This window comes from Sorex araneus, chromosome 2 (assembly GCF_027595985.1).
Source record: "Sorex araneus isolate mSorAra2 chromosome 2, mSorAra2.pri, whole genome shotgun sequence".
Taxonomy (NCBI): Eukaryota; Metazoa; Chordata; class Mammalia; order Eulipotyphla; family Soricidae; genus Sorex; species Sorex araneus.
The window spans coordinates 236,407,468-236,428,300 of record NC_073303.1 but is presented as its reverse complement, the minus strand read 5'-3'; the positions used below and the strand labels follow the sequence as shown (position 1 = coordinate 236,428,300).

The following is a 20,833-nucleotide window of genomic DNA, read 5'->3' as shown; positions in this document are numbered from 1 at the left end:
AACCTACTCTAGCCCCAGCGGTTATTTCTCTGGATGACCCTAGCTGAGGTACACCTGCCCATTTCTGGCAGCACTGGGGGGACCTATGGGACAACCAGAGATAAAAACTGGATCGGCTGCATGCAAAGCGAGCGCCCTACCTAATGTACTGTCTCTCTGGTCCCAAATAAATCAAGGTGGGCTGAAACAATAGCACAGAGGGTAGGGCGTTTGCCTTGCACGCAGCCGACCGGGGTTCGATTCCCAGCATCCCAGAGCACTGCCAGGAGTAATTCCTCAGTGAAGAGCCAGGAGTAACCCGAGCATTGCCAGGTTGACCCAAAAAGCAAAATAAAAAAAAACAAAAAAAACAAATCAAGGGAGAGAAAGAGGAAGAGAGAGGAAGGAAGGAAGGAAGGAAGGAAGGAAGGAAGGAAGGAAGGAAGGAAGGAAGGAAGGAAGGAAGGAAGGAAGGAAGGAAGGAAGGAAAAAAGCAAGCAGTCAGTTTTTTTTGGCTGTTTGGGTCACACCACTCGATGCACAGAAGTCACTCCTGGTGGTGCTCAGGGGACCATATGGGATGCTGGAAATCAAACCCGGGTCGGCCATGTGCAAGGCAAACGCCCTACTCCCTGGACTATCGCTCCAGCCCTGCAAAGCTGATCTTCAAGCCTGGAGAACCACCCATAGCCCCAGCCCCCCAAGAGCTGGAGTCAGCAGAGTCCAGGCCCCAGGCTTCTAACCCACCCATAGGAAAATGCTCTCAGCTCTGCCATGCGCAGGGGTTCCTCCTGGCTCTGCACTCAGGAATCACTCCTGCCAGCTGGAGTGCCAGGCTTGATCCCCAGGCGGGCAGCATGCAGGGTGAGCACCGTCCCCACAGTCCTACGGCTCCGGACCCCACCCAAGATATTTGAAAGTCAGCTGGGACCAGTGATTTTGTAGGTTCTTGAAAGAGGACAAGGCACAACAGAAGAAATCTGCAAAAGTCATTTATTCTGAGAAATCTAAAATCTGGACAAGAATATTGAACTTTTTACAAAAAGCCTACAGGGGATTTTGTTTCTTCCTAACAGATTATCCACAAAAAAAAAAAAAAAGAAAAAGAAAAACACCCTCAAACTGTTAGAAAACCATTATTTTTCCAGTTTGTCTGCAGTGATAATGATTTAAAATAGTCCTATTCTTTTGAGGTATAAGCTGCAAACTTTGGTAAAGTTAGGAAAAAAAAAATCCATCCCCCAAATACAAAACAATAGCCAAAAATTAAAAAATAATAATAACCCACACACACAACAAAAAACCAACCTAAGTTATATAGCTTTCTCAGTAACATATACAGTAACTACAAAAAAAAAAAATTTCATTTAGCCGAAGTGTTCATTTATTTAAAAAAAATATATATATCCCCTCTTTGTAATTCTCAACTGGCGGGTTGAAAATTCAATTCCGATATGGGTCGACAGAACCGAGACCGGCTCTAGACAAGCTCCTGGCACCGGGGAAGTGGGTCGACCAGTTGTCCGGAGCGGCTGGCTATGCAGACCGACAGTGCAGTGCTAAGAGAAGCCCTTGTGCTTTGAGAGACGGACTGAACCGTAGGCACTTGAACATGGCTTCCAGAGTTGGGGGGAGGGCAGGGGGCACTGTGGGGTGGCCTGCATGGAGAAGGCTCTGAAAGAGGTAGTTCTGGGGCGGGGGCCTCCAGCTCCGCCAGCCTGGGGAGAGGCTCATGAATGAGGAGGCAGTGTGGAGTGTAGGCCCTCCCATCTACATGGGACAAACTGGAATTTTCCTCTTCTTCCCACAACTTCCGGCCAAGGGACCCCCCCCACTCCACCCGGCCACCAACCTGGCCCATCCAGTCTGATCAGAGACAGTCAGCGGTGGTGATGCCCGGGGCTGATGCCCTCCCTCACACCATGGGAGGGGGTGGGTCATGGACTGGTCAGGCCCCCCTGGGGAAGGGAAGGCTTGGAGGCATTTGAACTTGACCCTCAAAAGGCACAGACACCTCCCCCCCCCAGCTGCAACCACATGGAGTTTTTTCCTCCTAGTTCTCATCTCAGAAATAACAAGTCTGCAGGGGTATTTTGTTTCTATCTGCCAAAAGGGAGGCTGTGTCTGGGAATGGTGCAGGCTAGGGGCTTTGGAGGTTCAACTTTTCTTTCTTTTCAATTCCTAAAAATTTTCAGATGGAGCAGGGAGGAAAAGAGAATAAGACTTGGGGTGGCGGGGGGGGGGGGGGGGGCGGGTCAGGGGAGCACCAGGAAGCCAACAAAAAACCCAGCCAGACAAACAAGAAGGCTTTTTGGGGGAGGGGGCGGGGGGGTTGCAGGGGAGGGGAAACAACATTTTGTTCTTAAGTTAAGCTGCTAAAATTGATGTCGCAGGCGCCTCCCCTGTGCCAAGTGCCAGAGGAGGAGGAGGAGGAGGAGGGGGGAGGAGAGAGGATCACCGGCCGCTGCCGTAGCCGGGGAAGAGATGGTTGAGCACCGCCTGCAGCGCCTGGTTCACCTGCATGGAGTAGCCGCGGCCCAGGTCACAGCGGCAGGCGGGGCAGCTGAACACCTGCGCCCGGAAGGAGCGATCCAAGCAGTCCTGCAGGGGAGACAGGCGGCTGCTGGGCACGTGGCAGTGGCCGCTCTGTCCCTCTGGAGCCGACCACACACGCTCCCAGGACACCCACCGCCCCCTCGCGTCTTTCTAAGCTTCCACTGGGCAGGACCTGGATCCGGCCGACTTAAGCAAAAAGAAAAAATAAATAAAAGGGCGGGGGAGGGGGGCACTGGCCGGAGCGATCCCCGGCCTCCCCTAGGGGTCCCCGAGCCCCTCCAGGAGTGCTCCCTGAGCAGAGGCAGGAAGAACCCGCAAGCATCGCTGGGCGTGGCCCCAAAAGAAATCTGGTGAGAGGGCAGGTAGGTGAGAGGGGTCCATAAGGGACACGGTCCTGGCCTCTCGCCCCGCTCAGGGCCCCCCAACCATCCGTCTCCCCTTCCGCTAACTGCCGGGTCCCCTGGAGGCCTTTCCCCAGCTGCCCTCTCACTGTCTGGCCAGATCTCACAGCTCTGACACCGGGGACCTCCCTGGCGCCCCGGAAATACAGGGGGCCCCCAACCCGCCAGTCCTGTGGCAGAACAGCCCAGGGCCACCTGACGCCCTCGGGACCATCCCAAACCAGAGATGAACCCCCAGGCTGTGTCATCCGGGCAAGTCTGCGTCCACGGTGGCGAGAGCCCCTCAGACGCTCAGGTAAGGAGCCAGCCAGAGGTGGAAGGAGGGGATGAGGGGGTCCTACTCCACCGGCACAGGGCATGGAGGGACCCACGCTTGCGCTCTGCAGCCTCTACCCCCGCCCTGAGTCAGAGCTGGCCCTGACTCAGCCCCCGGGAAAAGGCCCCGGGGATGGCATGGCAGGACATAAGGGTCTAGCTGGCCCCGAGGTGGGGACCACCCAATCTACTGTGACATATCAACAGGGCCCGACCCTCCCGTGAACCTTCCTCAGCCACCAGAACTGTGACACCCACGCTTGTGTGTGTGTGTGTGTGTGTGTGTGTGTGTGTTAGGGGCAGGGGGGAGGAGCAGTGAAGGGGGTAAACAAATGGAAGGTTCTGGAATATTTCGGAAAAGGCAGAGAGCTACCTCACCTTGCAGACGTTGTGCTGGCACACGGTGGTGATGGGCCGGAACACCAGCTCCTGGCAGCAGATGCACTGGAAGGTCTCCTCCACTTTACTCAGGAACAGCTGGAACTGGGGGCGGCAGGAGGGGGTGCGAGCTCAGGCCAGCGCCTCCAGGCAGCCCTCCTGGAACACTGGCCTCCAACAATCTCATTCTTCACCCACTGTCAGACGACCCAGCCAGGATGGGGGGGGGGTTGGGGGGGTGGGAGGTGGCCACATGCACGGAGCCCAGCTGAGGTCAAGGAGAAGACCAGAGCCTCAGGGATGCCCCAGGACGGAAGGACTGGGAAGGGGTGGACAGTGGGGAGGGAGAGGCGGAGGAGAGGCAGCTGGAGACAAGGCCACCCCCACACTTTGGGGGGGGGGCACAGACAGACACAAAAGGAACACACAGCTCAGGTCGCTGGGATGGGGAGGCGCTGGCCCTGCCCCCAGACAACCAGGAGCGGATCCCAGGCAACCCTGAGGGTCCTAACGGTCGCTGAATAGTGCCAGGAGTGACCCCTGCGCACAATCAGGACTCGGCCCGAGCACCAGAACGACAAAACGGACAAGTGAGGGGCTGGCCACAGACAGTGGGGGCAGGCGCCCGCCGGCTCACCGTGCCGTCCTGCAGCGAGCCCTGGATGTCGGCCCAGAGCTTGGCGTTGCTCCGGTCCTCGGCGATGAGGAGGGTCTGCTGCGCCGTCAGGCTGAACGGCTCCACGCGGCTCTTCTTCGGGGTGGCCTGCGGCGGGGACTCGGCGCTGGACTGGCCCTCTGGGGGAAGGTGGGGGCCGAGGGGGTGAGGCTGGGCCCCCCGCCCCAGGCTGCCCCCCACCCTCCCCCACAAGCCCCCAGCCCCAGGCACCCCGCCCACCTGCCGACTTGCTCTTCCGTTTGCCTTTCTTGGGGGTCGCACGGTCATCCACGTCCATGGACTCCTCGGCCTCCTCGGCAGCCTCCTCAGCGGCCGCCTTCGAGCGGTTTTCCTTCTGCTTCTGCTTCCGCGCCAGGGCTTCCAGATAACCTGCAGGGTACTGGCAGGGGAGGCAGAGGTGAGGGGTCAGGACCGCACACCCCCCCTTTGCCCACAGACACACACGTTTTTCAAAGTTGGGGGCCACACCCAGCATGGGCACCTAGGGCTCACTCCTGGCTGGGCGCAGGGCTCCAGCTGGGGTGGTGGGGCCGGGGCGGGCCACAGGCTGGACACACACCCACCCCCTCCGAGCCGCAGCTCCAGACCAGCGGATACCTCACAGCCTCCCAGATTTGGGTCAGGGGCTAGCATGCCACACACCCCCCCCCCCCACACACACACACACTTCCGGGTTTGCAGGTCACCAAACATAGAACTGCCCCCCCACAGGGGCTGAACTCAGTCAAGCACCCCTCCCCCCAGGCCACAGCCACCTCCGAGACCCCCAGCAGCCTCAGGGAGCCGGGGGTTCCATCCTGCTATCCCACTGGGGCTGCCTTCCCCGTCCCAGCTCCCTGTCCCAGGTCTATGGCTCCTGATGTTCCTGCAGAGTTCTGTGGCTTCTTCCCCACCCCCAGGGGCTAGGCACTTAGCAATTAAGATGCCTTAAATAGCCCCGCCCCGACCCATCAGCCTCCCCACCAGAAACAGAAAACCCCCTAATTACAGAGCCTGGGAAGCCTGCAGCCCCAGTGGGGGGAGCCCGCTTATCTCGCACCAGGCACTGGCTCCTCTCAGCTCCAGCCTTTGATCCTGGTTATTGGGGGGCCCCCCCCCCCCCCCCGCGGGGAGCTGGAACCAGAGGCTGAATTCATTTCTAAGCCAAGGGTCTTACAGCAAAGGTCCTGGGGCAAGCACCAGAACAGCAGTGGGGCCAGCCTGGTCTTACACAGGGTGGGCCCGGGTTCGAACCCCTCACACCATACAGCGTTTCCCAAGCCCCACCAGGAGTGATCCCTGCCAGAGTAGAGTCAAGACAAAGTCCTGAGCACTGCCGAATGTTGGCCCCAAATACCCCACTACACGTAACTCAAAAAAAAAAGAAAACTCAGGGAAGGAAAATAAAAAATCTTTGTTTTGGGAATTTTGGCCCATCCCCAGCTGTGCTCAGGGGACCACGGGGTGCCAGGAGATAGAAGCCGGCAGGCTCTCCCCTGCCCGGCTGGAAACTCCATGACGGAACACCCAGGCTCCGCGTGGCCAAGGCGCCGTGCCGGCTGGGGGAGGCCAGCAGGCAGGGCCAGGGTCCTTGGAGAAGGGACATTATTTTCATAAGAAAAAGTCCCAGAGCTAGAGCGATAGCACAGCGGGTAGGGCATTTGCCTTGCACGAGGCCGACCCGGGTTTGTTTCACAGCATCCCATATGGCCCCCCAAGCACCACCAGGAGTAATTCTTGAGTGCATGAGCCAGGAGGAAGCCCTGAGCATCCCCGGGTGTAACCCAAAAAGCAAGAAACAAGAAGAAAAATCCCCAAGAGGGGCCAAGTGCATAGTAGCCCAGCAGGGAGGGCGTTTGCCTTGCACGCAGCCGCCCCGGGTTCGATTCCGGGCCTTCCACAGTCCCCCCCTGCCCATGCTCCCCCCGCACACCTGCATGGTCAGCCCCAGCTTCTTCATCCGGTCCTTCCCTTCCTTGGTCCAGGGCCCTGGCTCCTCGTCGTCCCTCCGCAGGAGGAAGCGCCACACCAGGAAGCCGGACTTTCCCTTCTCAGGCCAGTACCTCACCACCTGCAGTCGGTGTGGGGTTGGGAGTCAGGGTCGGAGGCACTGGGGTGGGGGGCGCAGGGGCACAGAGGGGAGGGGGTGGCAGGGGCACAGGCCCACCTTGTAGATGCCGTCGTAGCGGTTGCCCTCGGCCGGGGCGTACTTGCTGTGCTTGCCCCCCTTCACGTTGCGGACCACCCGCACCGGCTTGCCCGACCGCCAGTCCTTGGCCTGGGCGCCCTTGGTGTCATTGATGGGTGCTGAGCAGTTCAAGGCCAGCGCCCTGGAGGAGGACGAGACAGGGATAGAGGACCAGGCACAGAGAACTGGGAACGCCCCCCACCCCACCGGTCTGGAGGGAGGGTGGCAAGGATTCTCCCTCCACATTTCCCAGAAGTAGTGGGGGGGCCGTCAACCCCAACCCTACATGGTGTGGGGGCAGGGAGGGAGTGTGGTTTAAGGTGCCTGCCTTGTATTTGGCAGACCCTGGCACCCCAGTGTGAGTGGCCCCCAAGTCACCCTGTAACCTACTGCGTTCCCCCACCCCTCCCCTAAAGACTGGATCTCTGCAAAGATCAAAAGTAAATACTGGAGATCAGAAATCACCAATGGGGGGCTGGAGCAATAGCACAGTGGGGAGGGCGTTTGCCTTGCATGCAGCCCGACCCAGGTTCGATTCCCAGCATCGCATATGGTCCCCTGAGCACCGTCAGGGGTAATTCCTGAGTGCAGAGTCAGGAGTAAGCCCTGTGCATCACCAGGTGTGACCCAAAAAAGCAAAAAAAAAAAAGAAAAAGAAATCACCAATGGGGGAATGGGGGTTCCTTTGTACCCCAAAGCCATAGGATGCTGGTTGATTCCCACAAGGGGAAGAGCTGGTCCAGGAAAAACCAAAGATGCCCTCACTGCGAAGGGCCCCCATCCCCCAGTGAAGGGTCGCCCCTAGATCTTTCACTGGGATCAAGCCCAGCAGCCCTCGGACCCTTTTTCTCTTTTTATGTTTCTTGATTTGTGGCTGGAGTGACAGTATAGCGGGTAGGGCGTTTGCCTTGCACGTGGCTGACCCGGGTTCAATTCCCAGCATCCCATATGGTCCCCTGAGCACCGCCGGGGGTAATTCCTGAGTGCAGAGCCAGGAGGAACCCCTGTGCACTGCCAGGTGTGACCCAAAAAGCCAAAAAGAAAGTTTCTTGGTTTGGGGCCACAACCAGCATTACTTAGAGGTTCACTCCTGGCTCTGCACTCGGGAATCGCTCCTGGTGATGCAGGAGGGAACTTAAGGAATGCCAGCGTCGGTGGCTTGCCCGGTACAGCCCTCCTGCTACACCATGGCAGTTAAGTCTTATTTTCTTTTCCTTTCTTTTTTTTTTTTTTGCTTTTTGGGTCACACCCAGCAATGCTCAGGGGTTACTCCTGGCTTTGCACTCAGGAATTACTCCTGGCAGTGCTTGGGGGACCATATGGGACGCCGGGGATCGAATCCGGGTCGGCCGCGTGCAAGGCAAACGCCCTACCTGCTGTGCTATCGCTCCGGCCCCGGCAGTTAGTCTTAAAGGGAATCCCAAGCCCCTGGAAATGACCCCAACTGGACGCCAGCCCCTCCCCGCGGCTGAGCTCGGGGACGCACACACCTGTTGGTGTTGGTGAGCTTCTGGTCGCAGGACTGCTCAGCTGTCCGCTTGTTCCCAGAGAGGTCCCGGCCACCGCTGCCTGTGTATGTGAAGAAGTTTCCGTGGTCCTGAAACAGAGCGGGGTTGGGGTGAGTCCGGGGCAGAAGTTCCAGCAAAACGGAAACAAAGATCAATCTATTCCCAATGAGTCGATCCCCAACACCCAGTGTCAACCAGGACCGCCAACCCCCATACCCCAGTGTCAAGCCCCAAGTGCCCAAGAAACTGCAGGGGACCCGTGTGGGCAGGCAAGAGAGGCTGGAGCAATAGCACAGCGGGTAGGGCGTTTGCCTTGCACACGGCCAACCCGGGTTTGATTCCCAGTATCCCAGTATCCCGAGCACCGCCAGGAGTCATTCCTGAGTGCATGAGCCAGGAGTAACCCCTGTGCATTGCCGGATGTGACCCAAAAAAAGCAAAAAAAAAAAAAAAGGAAGCAAGGAGCCTTCACTGGGCAGGGGCAGGTCGAGGCTTGCAGGCACCCGGGGGCAGACACCCCAAAGGACTGAGATTGGAGAGCAGCAGGTACTGCAGGGCAGTGCGACTTAAGGACCAGAAGGTACGAATGAGTGCCCCACACCCAGCAACTTTGAGTGGAGATGCATGACAGAGAAGTGTCTACGTGGCAATATTAAGGCAGGAAAAAGTGTTAACTGGAAACCAAGTCCCAGCAGGAAAGAAATTGGAGACCCCCACAACTCGTTCCATGACGTGCCAGCCGTCCCCCAAAGCCAGGCTCCCACTCACCACGTCGTCCTCATATCCCCCAGCCAGGACCAAGGAGTAGGCGCCGTCATTGCTCCGGCCGTGGATGCCCGCCACGTGCGGCCGGTGGACCCCCGACTCGCTGACCTAGGATCACCAGAGACACACACAGGGGCAGCTCCAGCCTGGCCGTCAAAGACACAGGAAAGGGCTCCCGCCCGTCCTGGGGATGCCGGCGGTTACCTGCACTCGGAACCTCCACATGGTGCCCACGGGGATCCCCGGGATGGGTCCGTAGTGGTTGGAGGGGACGATGGTGCATTCCCGAGTACGCCCCACGCAGGCCATGCCCTGTGGGCCGAGCAGCGAGAAGTTGGAGAAGCGTGGAGTAGGCACTGAGCATGCCAAAGGGGGCAGACTGGACAGCTGAAGGGTGTGGCAAAGGGATGGGCGGGATAGGTAGGCGGGAACAGGCAGTGGGCTGGTACGGGTGGGCGTGGCAAATGACAGGAGTGGTTAGTAAGGGGATGGGCGGGGTGTGGAGTGGGCGGGGCCAAGGCAGAGCTGTATGGGGTGGGGAGGGCGGGGGGTCTCACCTTGCCCCAGTCCCGATTGGAGGAGGACGTGGCTGAGGCCATTTTCGCCTTCTTCTTACTCTCTTTCAACCTTTCCCCGGCCAGCACCACCTCGCTGGGTTCATTGCGGCACTCGGGACAGTACCTGTGAGACCAGCTCAGGCTCAGCCCGCCCACCCCCCTTCTCCCGCCAACAGTACAGAGACAGGAGGGCAGGTCTAGCCAGCCACACAAGGGTCTCGGTAAAGAGGCCATCGCAGTGTGTGGGACTTTCTACTCAGCTCCCTAAGCAGCAGAGGAAAGAGAACTGGTACCCAAAGATGTCTGGGTCACCCTCCACAAACAACTTTGTTTTCAGCATTTTTTTTTTTCTTAAAATTCCAGAGTAATGGGGCTGGAGCAATAATAGCACAGCGGGTAGGGCGTTTGCCTTGCATGCGGCCGACCCGAGTTCGATTCCCAGCATCGCATATGGTCCCCTGAGCACCGCCAAGGGTGATTCCTGAGTACAGAGCCAGGAGTAACCCCTGTGCATCGCCAGGTATGACCCAAAAAGCAAAAAAAAAAAAAAAAAAAAAAAAAAAAATCAGAGTAAACCCTCTACAGACCTTGCTGGTTTGAACCTGAAATAACGTTTTCCTTCCCTTGCCATCATTTTTAAGCAGTTGAAAATATGTTCAGCTTCATTCATAATAAAAAAGAACTGAGGGGCTGGAGAGATAGCACAGCGGGTAGGGCGTTTGCCTTGCACGCGGCCAACCCGGGTTCAAATCCCAGCATCCCATATGGTCCCCTGAGCACCGCCAGGGGTAATTCCTGAGTGCATGAGCCAGGAATGACCCCTGTGCATTGCCGGGTGTGACCCAAAAAGCAAAATAAATAAATAAATAAATAAATAAATAAATAACTGAGAACATGTTGTTGATGTTTTTTTTGGGGGGTGGATTTGGGCAGTCCCCAGCTCCGTGCTCAAGAATCATTCCTGGTAGGGCTGGAGCAATAGCACAGTGGGCAGGGCGTTTGTTTGCCTTGCACGCGGCCAACTCGGGTTCGATTCCCAGTATCCCATATGGTCCCCTGAGCACCACCAGGAGTAATTCCTGAGTAAAGCCAGGAGTAACCCCTGTGCATTGCCAGGTGTGACCCAAAAAGCAAAAAAGAAAAAAAAAGGCCAGGGGACAGGGCTCAAGTCCCCTGGGACACGAGGCCCAGCTCTGCTTCTCATCTGTAGAGTTTGCTTCCTGAAACCTTCCCACTCCATGCCTAGGACACGATCATTTCTGGGGGCCTATTAGGCTACACCTAGTAGTATTTGGGGGCCACACGCAGGGAGGACTGAACCCCAGCCTGGCAGATACAATGCAAGTACCTCACCTCCTGTACTATCGCTCTGGCCCCTGGGCCTCATTTTGTTTGGTATTTGGTTTTTGGACCACACCGGGCGATACAGAGCTTAATCCCTCGCTCTGTTCTCAGGGATCATTCCTGCTGAGGCTCGGGGGATCCTTGGGGGATGCTGGGATTGAACTCGAGCCATCCACGACCAAGGCAAGAACCCTCCCCATTGTACTATTGCTTCATCCTGAGATTAATTTCATTTCCTTGTTTTTTTTTTTTTGGGGGGGGTGGTTGAGGATCATAGCCAGCTGTGCTCAGAACTCTACTCTTGGCCTTAGCTTTTAAATTAGGGTCGTAGACCAGAGAAGCAAACTCATGGGCTAGAGTACATGGTTGGCCTGCAGCAGACCCCGGGTATCGAATGCTTCACCCCAGCACAGAGCCCGGAGGCGTGAAGCACGGGAAGGTGGAGGCAGGAGCTCAGGGAACTATCACCTGGGTTGTGGGATGGGGAACTCATGTGGCCAGTGGCCCTCCACCCCGCCCCCACTCACCACTCTTCCTCGTCAGGGATGCTGCTGAGGGGCGGGTTGAGACAGTAGAGGTGGAAGGCCATGTCGCACTCGTCGCACATGAGCTGCTTGTCGGGGTCCTGCTTGCCCCCGCACAGGTGGCAGGCGCACACGCGGCACGGCTTGCTCTCGTCATCCTTACACTGCTTGCAGGAAGGCCCGCTCTTGCCTGGACGAGGGCGGGGCCGGCAGGGAGGGGCGGGTTTAGTAGGAATGAATGGGCGGGGCCACCAGGGAGAGGGCTATAGGAATGAGCAGGGAGAGCTAGGAGAGGCGGGGCCAAAAGAAATGGGTGGGGCCATCAGGGTGGAGAACCAATGGAAATGGGTGGGCAACTGGGAGGAAGTCGGACAGCCCCCCACCTCTTCCATCCTTTGTCAGCTCTGTACCTAGCAGAAATGGTCCCTCCCTTACACCACCCCTGTCCAGATCAGGGGACACAACTCACGTCTCATGAGGTTCTCTACCACGGGGGGACTCCCCTCACCCGGGCGCTCGATCTTAAAAACCTCATCCACGAAAATGATGCGACAGTCATTGAGAGAACCGCTTCTGGGAGGGGGATGGGGGAATTGGGCGTGAGTTCGGTCCAGTGTGGCGATTTTCTCAGGGTATGGGCACCCCCACCCCAGATTCAAGTGCTGCCAGGTCAGAAGCTCCTCGAGGGGGCGCCTCATGCACCCGAAAGCCATAAGTACCCCCCTCACCACCTCTGACCCTCTGGCCAGCTCACATTCCACTGCCTCAGATACAGGCACCAAGGCCACGTCCCCCACCCTGCCCTCATGACGTCACACATGGCGCCCACACTTCCTCGGGGCTCCGAGTCCCTGACACTCACCCGATCATGACATTGGCGAAGAGCTCGCGCTGTGTCCGCGTCTCCCGCTTGCGAACGATCTGGGCGTCGTACCAGAAGCCCCGCTCCTTGGGGTTGTCAGGGTTGTAGTTGAGCATGACCGTCTGGCCCACCTCCAGCTCCTGCCACTGGAGGACGTGTCTGGCGCGGGCCCGCACATCCCGGGCATTCATCTGCACCACGCCGTTCTCAGGGTAGCTGCGGGGAGAGGCCGCCTCAGAGCCTGCAGTCCGGCCGTCATGGCCCCCCACGGGAGAGCCAGGCTCTGTCGGGCCACCCTGGCGGTGGGTGTCAGGTCCCCTCGCTGGGGGACAGCGTGGCAAGACAGCGAGGCAGAAGACCACACACATACACACCACCCCCCCATGCAAAAACCTGACTCAAACGTGACTGTGTTCGAAGCAGGACCGAACTATGGAGGTCACGACATTAGATGTCGTAAGGCAGTCAGGGGACGACCCTTAGGTAGATGGGTCCCAACAAGAGGGACGGACACGCACCGGGCTCCCCTCCCACGGCAGAGCGGCCCTCAGTGGCACCCACAGACCAGCATCTCCATCTCAGACCTCCAGAATGCAGCAGGCACACAGGTCTGGGGAGACCCACCACCTGTGTGGTCTCGAGCTCAGAGGCCCCCAACCCCACCCACATCACTGCGCCTGCACCAGCAGCAGACCCTGCAGACACTGCGCCCTGGCTGTCTCTGCCCCCCCTTCCCCCCTACCGGCAGTCACTCACTCGTCATATTTCACGTGGTAGATAATCTCCTCCTCGTCGTCCGGGATAGCAGTGGAGCTACAGGGCTCATCGGGTGACGGTCCCCTCTTGGTCACCCGGACTATCTGCGCCTCGAACCAGGCGCCCATGTTGGTGTCCCGGGCATCCACGTAATCATTCACCTGCCGGCGACACAGCGGCTCAGGGGGGAGCGGGGCCAGGGATCGGGGAGTGAGGGCTGATGGGGATGGAGCCTCAAAGGCGGGAACCTGGCCCACCGTCTGTGGCATTGGGTGGCATCAAGACTGGGGTGCCTTGGGGCCGGAGGGACAGGACAGCAGGGAGGGCATTTGTCCTATAAGTGGCCCACCTGGGTTGGATCCCCAGCACCCCATAGGTGTGAACCAAACATTGCCAGGAGTTGACCCCTGAGCACAGGGCGGGATTCAGCTCTGAGCAACACCGGGGGTGCCCCCCCCAAAAAAAAACTGGGGTGCCAGGTACAGGGTCTTCATTCACCAGAGCGAAAGGACACGGAATCGGGGCCCCAATCCCACACTGGGCGCACCCTCTGTTCCAGTGCCCCGGGACACCGCCCAGTGGGGGAGCAGGCCCCCAAGCAGTGCAGGGGAGAACCAAGGGCCCGTGGGGACACGGAGACCCCACGCCCTGTCCCCAGACACCCCGAGTCCTGTGGACAGGTTCTCGGGAGCAGCACACTCAGAACCGTTTGGGGGCCACGCCTGGTGATGGCCCGGCCTAACTCCTGGCTCTGCACTCAGGCCACACCTGACGGGGCTCCGGCAAAACACCGGGATAGGACCCGGGTCGGCCCCCGGCCGGGCAAGTGCCATAGGTGACATACTATGGCTGGGGCCCCCCTCTACTCTGATCTGTGGGTGCAACTTATGGCTTGCAGGTGGCGGCAGAGGGCCAGGGTCCCCAGCAGTGCCAAGCCGCGACCCCGCTAGCGACCCCCGCTGACCCCTCCCCGCCCAGGTTGCGCTCACCTTGTACAGGCCCAGCTCTGTCTCGTCCCAGGCCTCCTCGTCGGCCAGGCCCGCCTTGGCGTCCGCCTCGCTGCTGTTGGACGCCTTGTCGGACTCGGCCTGGCCCAGGCAGCAGCCGGAGTCGGAGTCAGAGAGCTCGGCCTCGCGCTCGCCGCGCGGCAGCACCAAACTCTGCCGCACCAGCAGCTGCACCGTGTCGTTCAGGCGCACGTCGTAGTCGAAGAGCGTGTGGCCGTCCTCCATCTGCCAAGGCCAGCACCGTCACCGCCTGCCGCACCCGCCCCACACCCACCGCCACCTGAGCCCCGGGGAAGGGGCTTCCTGTCTGGTTGGGGGGGCCACACCCAGGGAGGCTCGGGGCTCACCCCTGGTGGTGCTCTGGGGACCCTACAGGATGTCAGGGATCGAACAACAGTCTGCCCGTGCAAGGAAGGCGCCCTCCTCGAGACGCCCCACGGCAGCCCTGATACTCCGGGTAAGGGACGACTTTCTCCCCACGGCAGTCCCAGCACACAGGGGCTGAGGCAGGGCCAGCCTGCCCCCTAGAGGCCACCGCTGAGAACGGGGGCACCTGTGGACAGGGGCCCTGGGAGGGGGGCGGTGTGGGGCTACCAGAGAGTGGGTGGGATGCCCAGCCCTGCAGAAGCCCGTAACAACTCGAACTCAGGACAGCTGGAGAGGAGAAACAGCAGAGAAGGCGCCTGCTTGCCCAGGGCCCGTCTCGGTGTGATCCCTGGCACTTCTTAAGACTCCTTGGGCCGTACCAGGAGTCATTGTGGGTGGAACCTTCTAGAATGCTGGCCTACCCACTGTGACATGGGTGCCCTTCCCTACACCATCCTGAAGGCCTCTCTACCCCCTCCCCCGTCCCGAAGCCACAGGCGTCAGGGCACCCCACGCGGGGCGCACACGTGCCTGATGCTCCACTGAAAGCCCAAGACAAAATCTGGGATGGGGGGTGGGAGCACAGAGCGACAGGATAACCGGGTAAGAGCGTCAGCCTCACACACAGCCCCACCGGGGTGATCCCCGAGCAGAGCCAGGAGTCACCGGAGAGTCACCAGGGGGAGCCCGAAGACCAAAGCAAGGGGGGATAAGAAGTTCTGGCTGACCCCAGCACTCTCTGCCCTGCCAAACCCCAGGAACCCAGGGCCTGGAGTGGTGACCGCGTGTGGCTGGGGGGGTGGAGGCCAGCTGTGTGGGGACCCCGCCAAGGTGCTGGCACGCCCAGCCTGAAAGATGATCCCCAGGGCCTGGCATGGACAGGCCAACTGCTGTGACCACAGGGGCCCCCGAAATGCAAGGGCCACTGGAGAGAGAACTGAAGTCAGTTCTCTGTAGTCTTGGGGGGGGCAGACGCACCTGAGAAGCCCCCTCCCTCTGACTTGCAAGGCCCGAGGAGGGGCACCTTCTCCCTTCCTCAGCCTCGACCTCCCTCCTGGGCTGCAAAGGAGAGGCCCGCCCGGCTCCCTGGGAACCAGCCCCCTGCAGGGTCCTGAGACCAAACCTAACCATCCTGCCACAGGGTGCAGGGATGTGGGGGTGGGGAGACCTGTTCTAGCACATTCCACGGCAGTCCTGCAGCTGAGAGCATGCGCCCTGCTTGGGAGGTGAGAGGGAGTCATGTCCCCCCCTCCCAATAGGCCAGTCGGGACCCTGAGCCGTCAAGGGGCAGGCGTGTCCCAGGCAAACTCCACTCCCTCTACACCCAGCCTCGAGTCCAGGCCAGGCTGGGCCTGACAGACACGCTAGAGACACTGGCTGACCACTGGCCCCCTGCAGCTGGGAGCGTAGGTGAACCCAGCCCAACCCCCAGTCTGAAGCGCAGGTCTGGGGGGTGTGCGGGGGACCCCTAGCGGCCCCTCGAGCTGCAACAGGGCCTCTATCTGCAAGTGATCAGAGAAAGGCCAGAGCCCGAGCCCCCAGACCCTGCCCACAGCTGGGAGTAAACACGTACATGTACACATGTACACACGTACACACAGCCCCCCAAGGGACACCAGGTCACATCCCCGGTCAGCACGACCTGGGGGCCTCTTGGCATTGAGGGGAGCCACACCCCTGTGCCCAGCACCAAGAACCGTCCCCACAGCAAGCCACGTCAGACACAGAGGGACAGGAGGGCCCCACAGCCCTGCTGTGGGGGAGGGGCCTTTATCACCTCCTGAAATTAGACTCCGGTGTGCGGGCTGGGCTGGGCAGCGTGGGGGAGCACAGGCGGAGGCCCGTAAGAGAAGTGGACTCATTTGGGGACACATGGGAAGTTGTGATTCTCAGGGGTGGGGGCTGGGGAGGGGGGCGTGGGGCGGAAGAAAGGAAATGGCCTGGGCAAGGGGCCTCCTGGGTGGCAAAAGGGGGCGACACGGGGACCAGGCAGGGCGAGCCCCCCGCCGCCCGCCCCCACAGCCGCTGGGCGCTGGCCCCGGCGTTTCCACCCATGGGGGAGCAGTGCTGCCTCGGGGAGCACCTGGAGAGCACGGGGCGAGCCCCAGTGAGGGCCTCCACCTCCCGACGGCCAGGCCAGCCAGTTTCCTTTAAAGAAAAATACGAGGTGGAGCAGCAGTAACGGGGCGTGTGGCGTGAGGGGCCTTTCTGGAACATTCTGCGCATACATCAGCTCTCTAGGGCTCTCGGGGAGGACCGCAAGCCGTGCTCAGGCTGCAGCCTGGCCTCGCCTCCGGTGGTCCATGGGGGGGGCCGCCCCCGCCCACCTCCGGTTCTGGGCTCCCCACAGGCCTCGCGGGAGGGGGAGCCGGGCCTGCTGGGAGGGTGACCTTGGGAAGTTGCGTCACACTCGGTGGCTTCCGGCTCCGGGAGTCGGCAAGAGGCGGCCCCTCCCCAGGCTCCCTGCTGGGGACTGCACCGCACCCAGGGAGGGGTGGGGCCCACAGTGGGAAAGCGGGGTTCCCCGCCTCCAGGGGGCCTGCGCCCCAGCTTCCTGGGCCCGCCGCTGACAGAATCCCCCGCCCCGGTTGTAGGGGTGTCGGCAACTCGGGGATGACAGGAGGAAGTGGGTGGTGCCTACGTGAACCTTCAGGGAGAAGCAGCTGAGGGGAGGCCCGTTTAGGTGTCGGCAAAACGGCCCGTGGAGGCGCATTACAGGGACTGGAGAAAGAGCACCATGGGCTGGGCACAAGTTTCCCATGAAGGGGACCCGACCTCCATCAGGCCACAGGGTGTGGTCCACTAGAGCCAGCAGGAGTGACCACCTGGCGTGACCCTCCCCCAAAGAGAGGGGAAACAGGGATCCTATGGGACATGGCTGCGCCAGGGCCTTGGAGGTTCGGTGTCCCCCCTCAAACGGGGCGGTGGGGGGCAAGCTAAAGTTATTGGGGAGGGGAGGGCAGGAGGGGGGTCTCTCCTGCCTCTGGGCGTCCCCCAAAATATGAAGGAGGGGGCTCGGAGACGGGGGCCCCCTGCAAAGCCTGGGGGGTTGAGTGTGAAAAGAATTGCGGGTGCTTTCAGCTTTCCCTGCAACCTGGATCGCGCCCCCGAGCACAGGCTCAGACTTCCTGGGACACACCGACCGTGCAGACACTCTTGCACACTCACGCACTCGCGCAGACGCACGCTCGAGCTCGGCGCCGTCCAGGGCAAAGCCCCGCCCCCGGCCTGCTGGGCCTGCGCTGGCCGTGGCGCCTGGCGCAGGGGACCCGCCTGACCGCACCGCCAAACCCTCGGCCCTGCCCCCACACGCCCCTCCCGGGTCGGTTCTGGGGATCGGTTTGCCCTCCCGGGGCAGGGCGGGCGCCGTCAGATCCTGCAGACATCTGAGCCAGGGTTACGCCGCGCAGGAAGGAGGCGAAAGGTCCCGGGCCGCTGCAAGCCTGAGAAATTAATCATCAGGTCTCATTTCGGGTAAGCGGCCGGGGACCCTCCCAGCCCCCTGAAAAAAAAAAAAAAAAGAAAGAAAAAAGAAAGAAAAGAGAAAAAGGAAAAAAAAATCGAAAAAACCTGGCCAGGCTCCCTCAGCTGCCGTTTCCTTTCCCGCACAGACGCCAGATGGCGGCAGTCCCCGGGCCCAGAGGCCACAGCAAACGGGCACGCTGGGCCCAAGTGGATGTTTTGTTGTTTGTTTATTTAAAAAAAAAGCATCTCAGGCAGCTGTCCCCAAGAGCCACCAAAATCCTCAGGGCAGACTTGTACCCTGGGCAGCTGTCGGCCTGCCTTAACCCACCGGGACACCCCACAGAGGCACCGCGCCGGGAAGAGCAGAGCAAGCCGTCCGCCGGCCCGGGCACAAATGCATAGCGTCCAGAATGTGGGCAGCTGGGAAAAGGCCAGGGTGGCCATTTTAAGGGCCACAAAGGGGCTGCAGAGTGCGGGCGGGCGAGCAAGGAGCAGGGGACTAGCCGCCCTCTGGAAGAGCACGAGGCCCTGTTTGCCAGCTTGGGAGCAGGGGTTGAGGGGGGGGCGCCAACCCTCCTGGCCTCGGCACAGCTGGAAGTCCCGGGGGCCTGCAAGCCGGCTCTCTCCACTCTGAATAAGCCGGATCCAAATTTCTAGAAAACAGATGCCTATGGGGGGGGCGGGGGCGGTTTTCCCACAACTCTCCGGCTGCTCCAGGTCTTGATTTCACCTCCGTGAAATTCATCATCCTGGCGTGACCACCTCCCAACTTTTTTTTTCTTAGAAATGACTATAAAGGAGCGCGAGGACTGGGGGGGAGGGAGGCGGGGGAGCCTAAAAGTAATAAAATAGGCTTCTTCTCCTCAAGCCCCGGTTCTCCCTTGAGCCCCTACCTTTTTTCTGATTGCTTTGATTTCCACTCTGGAGAAGCCTGTGTTCTTGAACACATTTCCCCAGTAAGTGACCTCGTGGACCTTCCTGAGCAAGTTTTATTAAAAAAAAAAAAAAAAAACCTACGTTGAGGAAAAAGAAAAAAATTTTTTAACGTATAAAGAAGTTTTGTGCAAGTCTAAGTGCTAGCGATTAGGAATGTCAACGGCCCTACCCTACTGTCACTCTGAGCGCGGGGTCTTTGTTCCTCTTGCTCTCTCCAGACCAGGGAAGCGTGGTGGGGGTGAGGGTTAGGGTGTGCTCGGGTGTCTGCCGCAGGGACATGGAGCCCGAGAACAAAGGTGTTAAGAGCCGGCGGCCTTACCTGCTTGCCCCGGTAGAAAAGTCTCTGCAGGCCTGGCTCCACGTGGAACAGCACCTGGACCTTATGTCTCAGCTGTTCGACTTTGGTCAGCTTGGACAGAGAGTCCACGGTGCGGGTCACCTTCCCGTCCATGGTACGAACCCGGATCCACATGGTTCCTGCTGATGCTGTGGAGAGAGACACGGGGACCCCCCCCAGGACAAACCCAAGGGGGTCAGCGGTGCTGGCCACTGTGCCATGCCCGCCTCCGCCAAACCTCCACGGCCCAACCTCCACGGCCCGGCCACGCACGCCCAGGTCAGCTTCGCTTTTGTCCTGGCTGTGGACACCCACAGAGCGCTGCGCAAAGTGGAGGGTAGGGTGGCGCGCAGCGAGGGGGGGCGGTCCCTAATCTGCCCGCCAGTGAGTGGGCTCTGGGCCTGGCGGAGCCCATGAAAAGCGTTTATGAGCAACACCAGGCACAGGATTCTGCAGATAGCAATCTGGGGACGGGGGAGGGAGGTAAACTTTTTTTTTTAAGTGACTCGCTCCGTCCCCCTCTGCACCCCCCCGCCCCGTGATTCACTTTTGGGGGGAAACAAACAGCGACGTCGGAGGGGGCAGGAGGCCGGCCAAAGGGGGGACAGAGCTCATGCGTGCATGCACGCATTCATTCATTCGTTCATTCATAGTCCCAGGGACCTGGGAGGAAAACGGCCAAGTCCGGCGTGGGTCACAACTTCCCAAGTCCCGCGGGGAAACTCAACTAAGTGGGAACCCCTCCAAGAAAAGGGCTCCCAAGACCCAAAAGGGTCCCTACGCGACCCCCTCGGAGTTACGGGGCCCCCTTGCGGGCCACCCGCGGGCCGCGCGCGTGCGCGACCCCAGCGCGCGGCTCCCCGGTGGCCATGGTAACCGGCCGCCCCCGCGGCCGACTCACCTCGGGCCTCTGAGGGCGGCCCCCCCACGCGCCGGCTGGACACCCCAGGAGCCCCGAGGCCCGGCGCCCCGCTCCTTCTTATACTCGCGCCAGCCCGTGCGGGCCACGCCGCGAGCCCACGCCCACCCCCGCCGCCGTCGCTGCCGCCGCCGGGCCAGACTCAGGGCGGGCCCGCGCGCCAAGCCCCGCCCCCTGCCGCGGGCCGCCGCGTCCATTGGCCGCGCCGCGCCCCGTCGGCCCGCCCCGCTCGATGCCCATTGGCCCAGGAGCGCCCCGGGAACGGAGGGCGCGCGAAAGCCGGCCCGGGCGCCACAATTGAATCGCGGGGCGCCCCGCGCGCAGGCGCGGAGCCTGACACCCGCCCCCGCGCGCGCCCGGCCCTCCCCCACCGCGCCGGCCGGACCCCCGCTGGACTCGGGATGTCGGGGGTTGGGTTGGGGGGGTGACCCTGGCTCCGTTGCTCCCCGCCACCCCGGGTCCGAGCTGTCCAGGCGGATGCCCACGCCTGGGCGCAGGCGGTCCCCGGCGCGGACACGCGTGCGCCCGCCATTCCCCCTCACCCGGCTTGCAACCCCGAGTTCTGCTCTCGGGAAAGTAGTTTGCAAAGGCTCGGTGCACCTCCAGATTGAGGGTGCCTTCTCCCCCGATCGGCCCCAGCTGCTCACCTTTCCAGCCTCCCCGATGCCCCCCTGGCGTGGCGTGGCAAGTTCTCGGGCCGGCTTGGAAGGGCGATGGCACTGCGTGAGTGAACCCGGACCCCGCGCGGACCTGCGTGCACCCCGGAGCGCCCCGACAGCCAGCCCCAGCAGCTCTGATTTTTTTCCCGCGAAAACTTGGGCGTTGGGGAGCTGCGGGGGCCGCGGGAGGCCGCGCCCGGGGCGGGCGCCTGCTTGGTGATTGGTCGCCGCGCTGGCGGGAAGCGAGAAAGGGGGGGTGAGGGGTGCCCCCGCCTCTGTCCACCCCCCTTTAGACCCAGTGGGCCCAGGCCCCGCCCAGCCCTACTCGCTCTGCTGGGCGCGCCTAGCTTGTGGTG

General features: G+C 61.0%; 1 protein-coding gene across 1 annotated transcript; it reads right to left on the bottom strand.

Moving 5' to 3' along the window:
- Positions 1-958: 958 nt before the first annotated feature.
- On the bottom strand, positions 959-19,904 carry UHRF1 (ubiquitin like with PHD and ring finger domains 1). Its single transcript, XM_055127200.1, has 17 exons — positions 19,801-19,904; positions 18,882-19,048; positions 13,778-14,020; positions 12,789-12,949; positions 12,033-12,248; positions 11,640-11,743; positions 11,174-11,360; positions 9,303-9,426; positions 8,950-9,057; positions 8,749-8,853; positions 7,963-8,069; positions 6,452-6,614; positions 6,218-6,355; positions 4,525-4,684; positions 4,267-4,424; positions 3,630-3,734; positions 959-2,580 (listed from the first exon to the last, which is right to left on the bottom strand). The coding sequence occupies exons 2-17, from the start codon at positions 19,032-19,034 to the stop codon at positions 2,434-2,436; spliced, it is 2,379 nt and encodes a 792-aa protein (XP_054983175.1). The 5' UTR covers positions 19,035-19,048; positions 19,801-19,904; the 3' UTR covers positions 959-2,433.
- Positions 19,905-20,833: the final 929 nt, after the last annotated feature.

Bases quoted from the DNA above. Each gene is read 5' to 3' on its own strand.
- UHRF1 (XM_055127200.1), bottom strand. From the start codon at position 19,034: ATGTGGATCCGGGTTCGTACCATGGACGGGAAGGTGACCCGCACCGTG. The intron at 11,361-11,639 runs GTGAGTTGTGTC...GCCCTCGTCCAG, and splicing joins GGTAGAGAACCTCATGAGAC to GCAAGAGCGGGCCTTCCTGC. The intron at 2,581-3,629 runs GTGAGGTAGCTC...TCTCCCCTGCAG, and splicing joins GCCAGCACAACGTCTGCAAG to GACTGCTTGGATCGCTCCTT.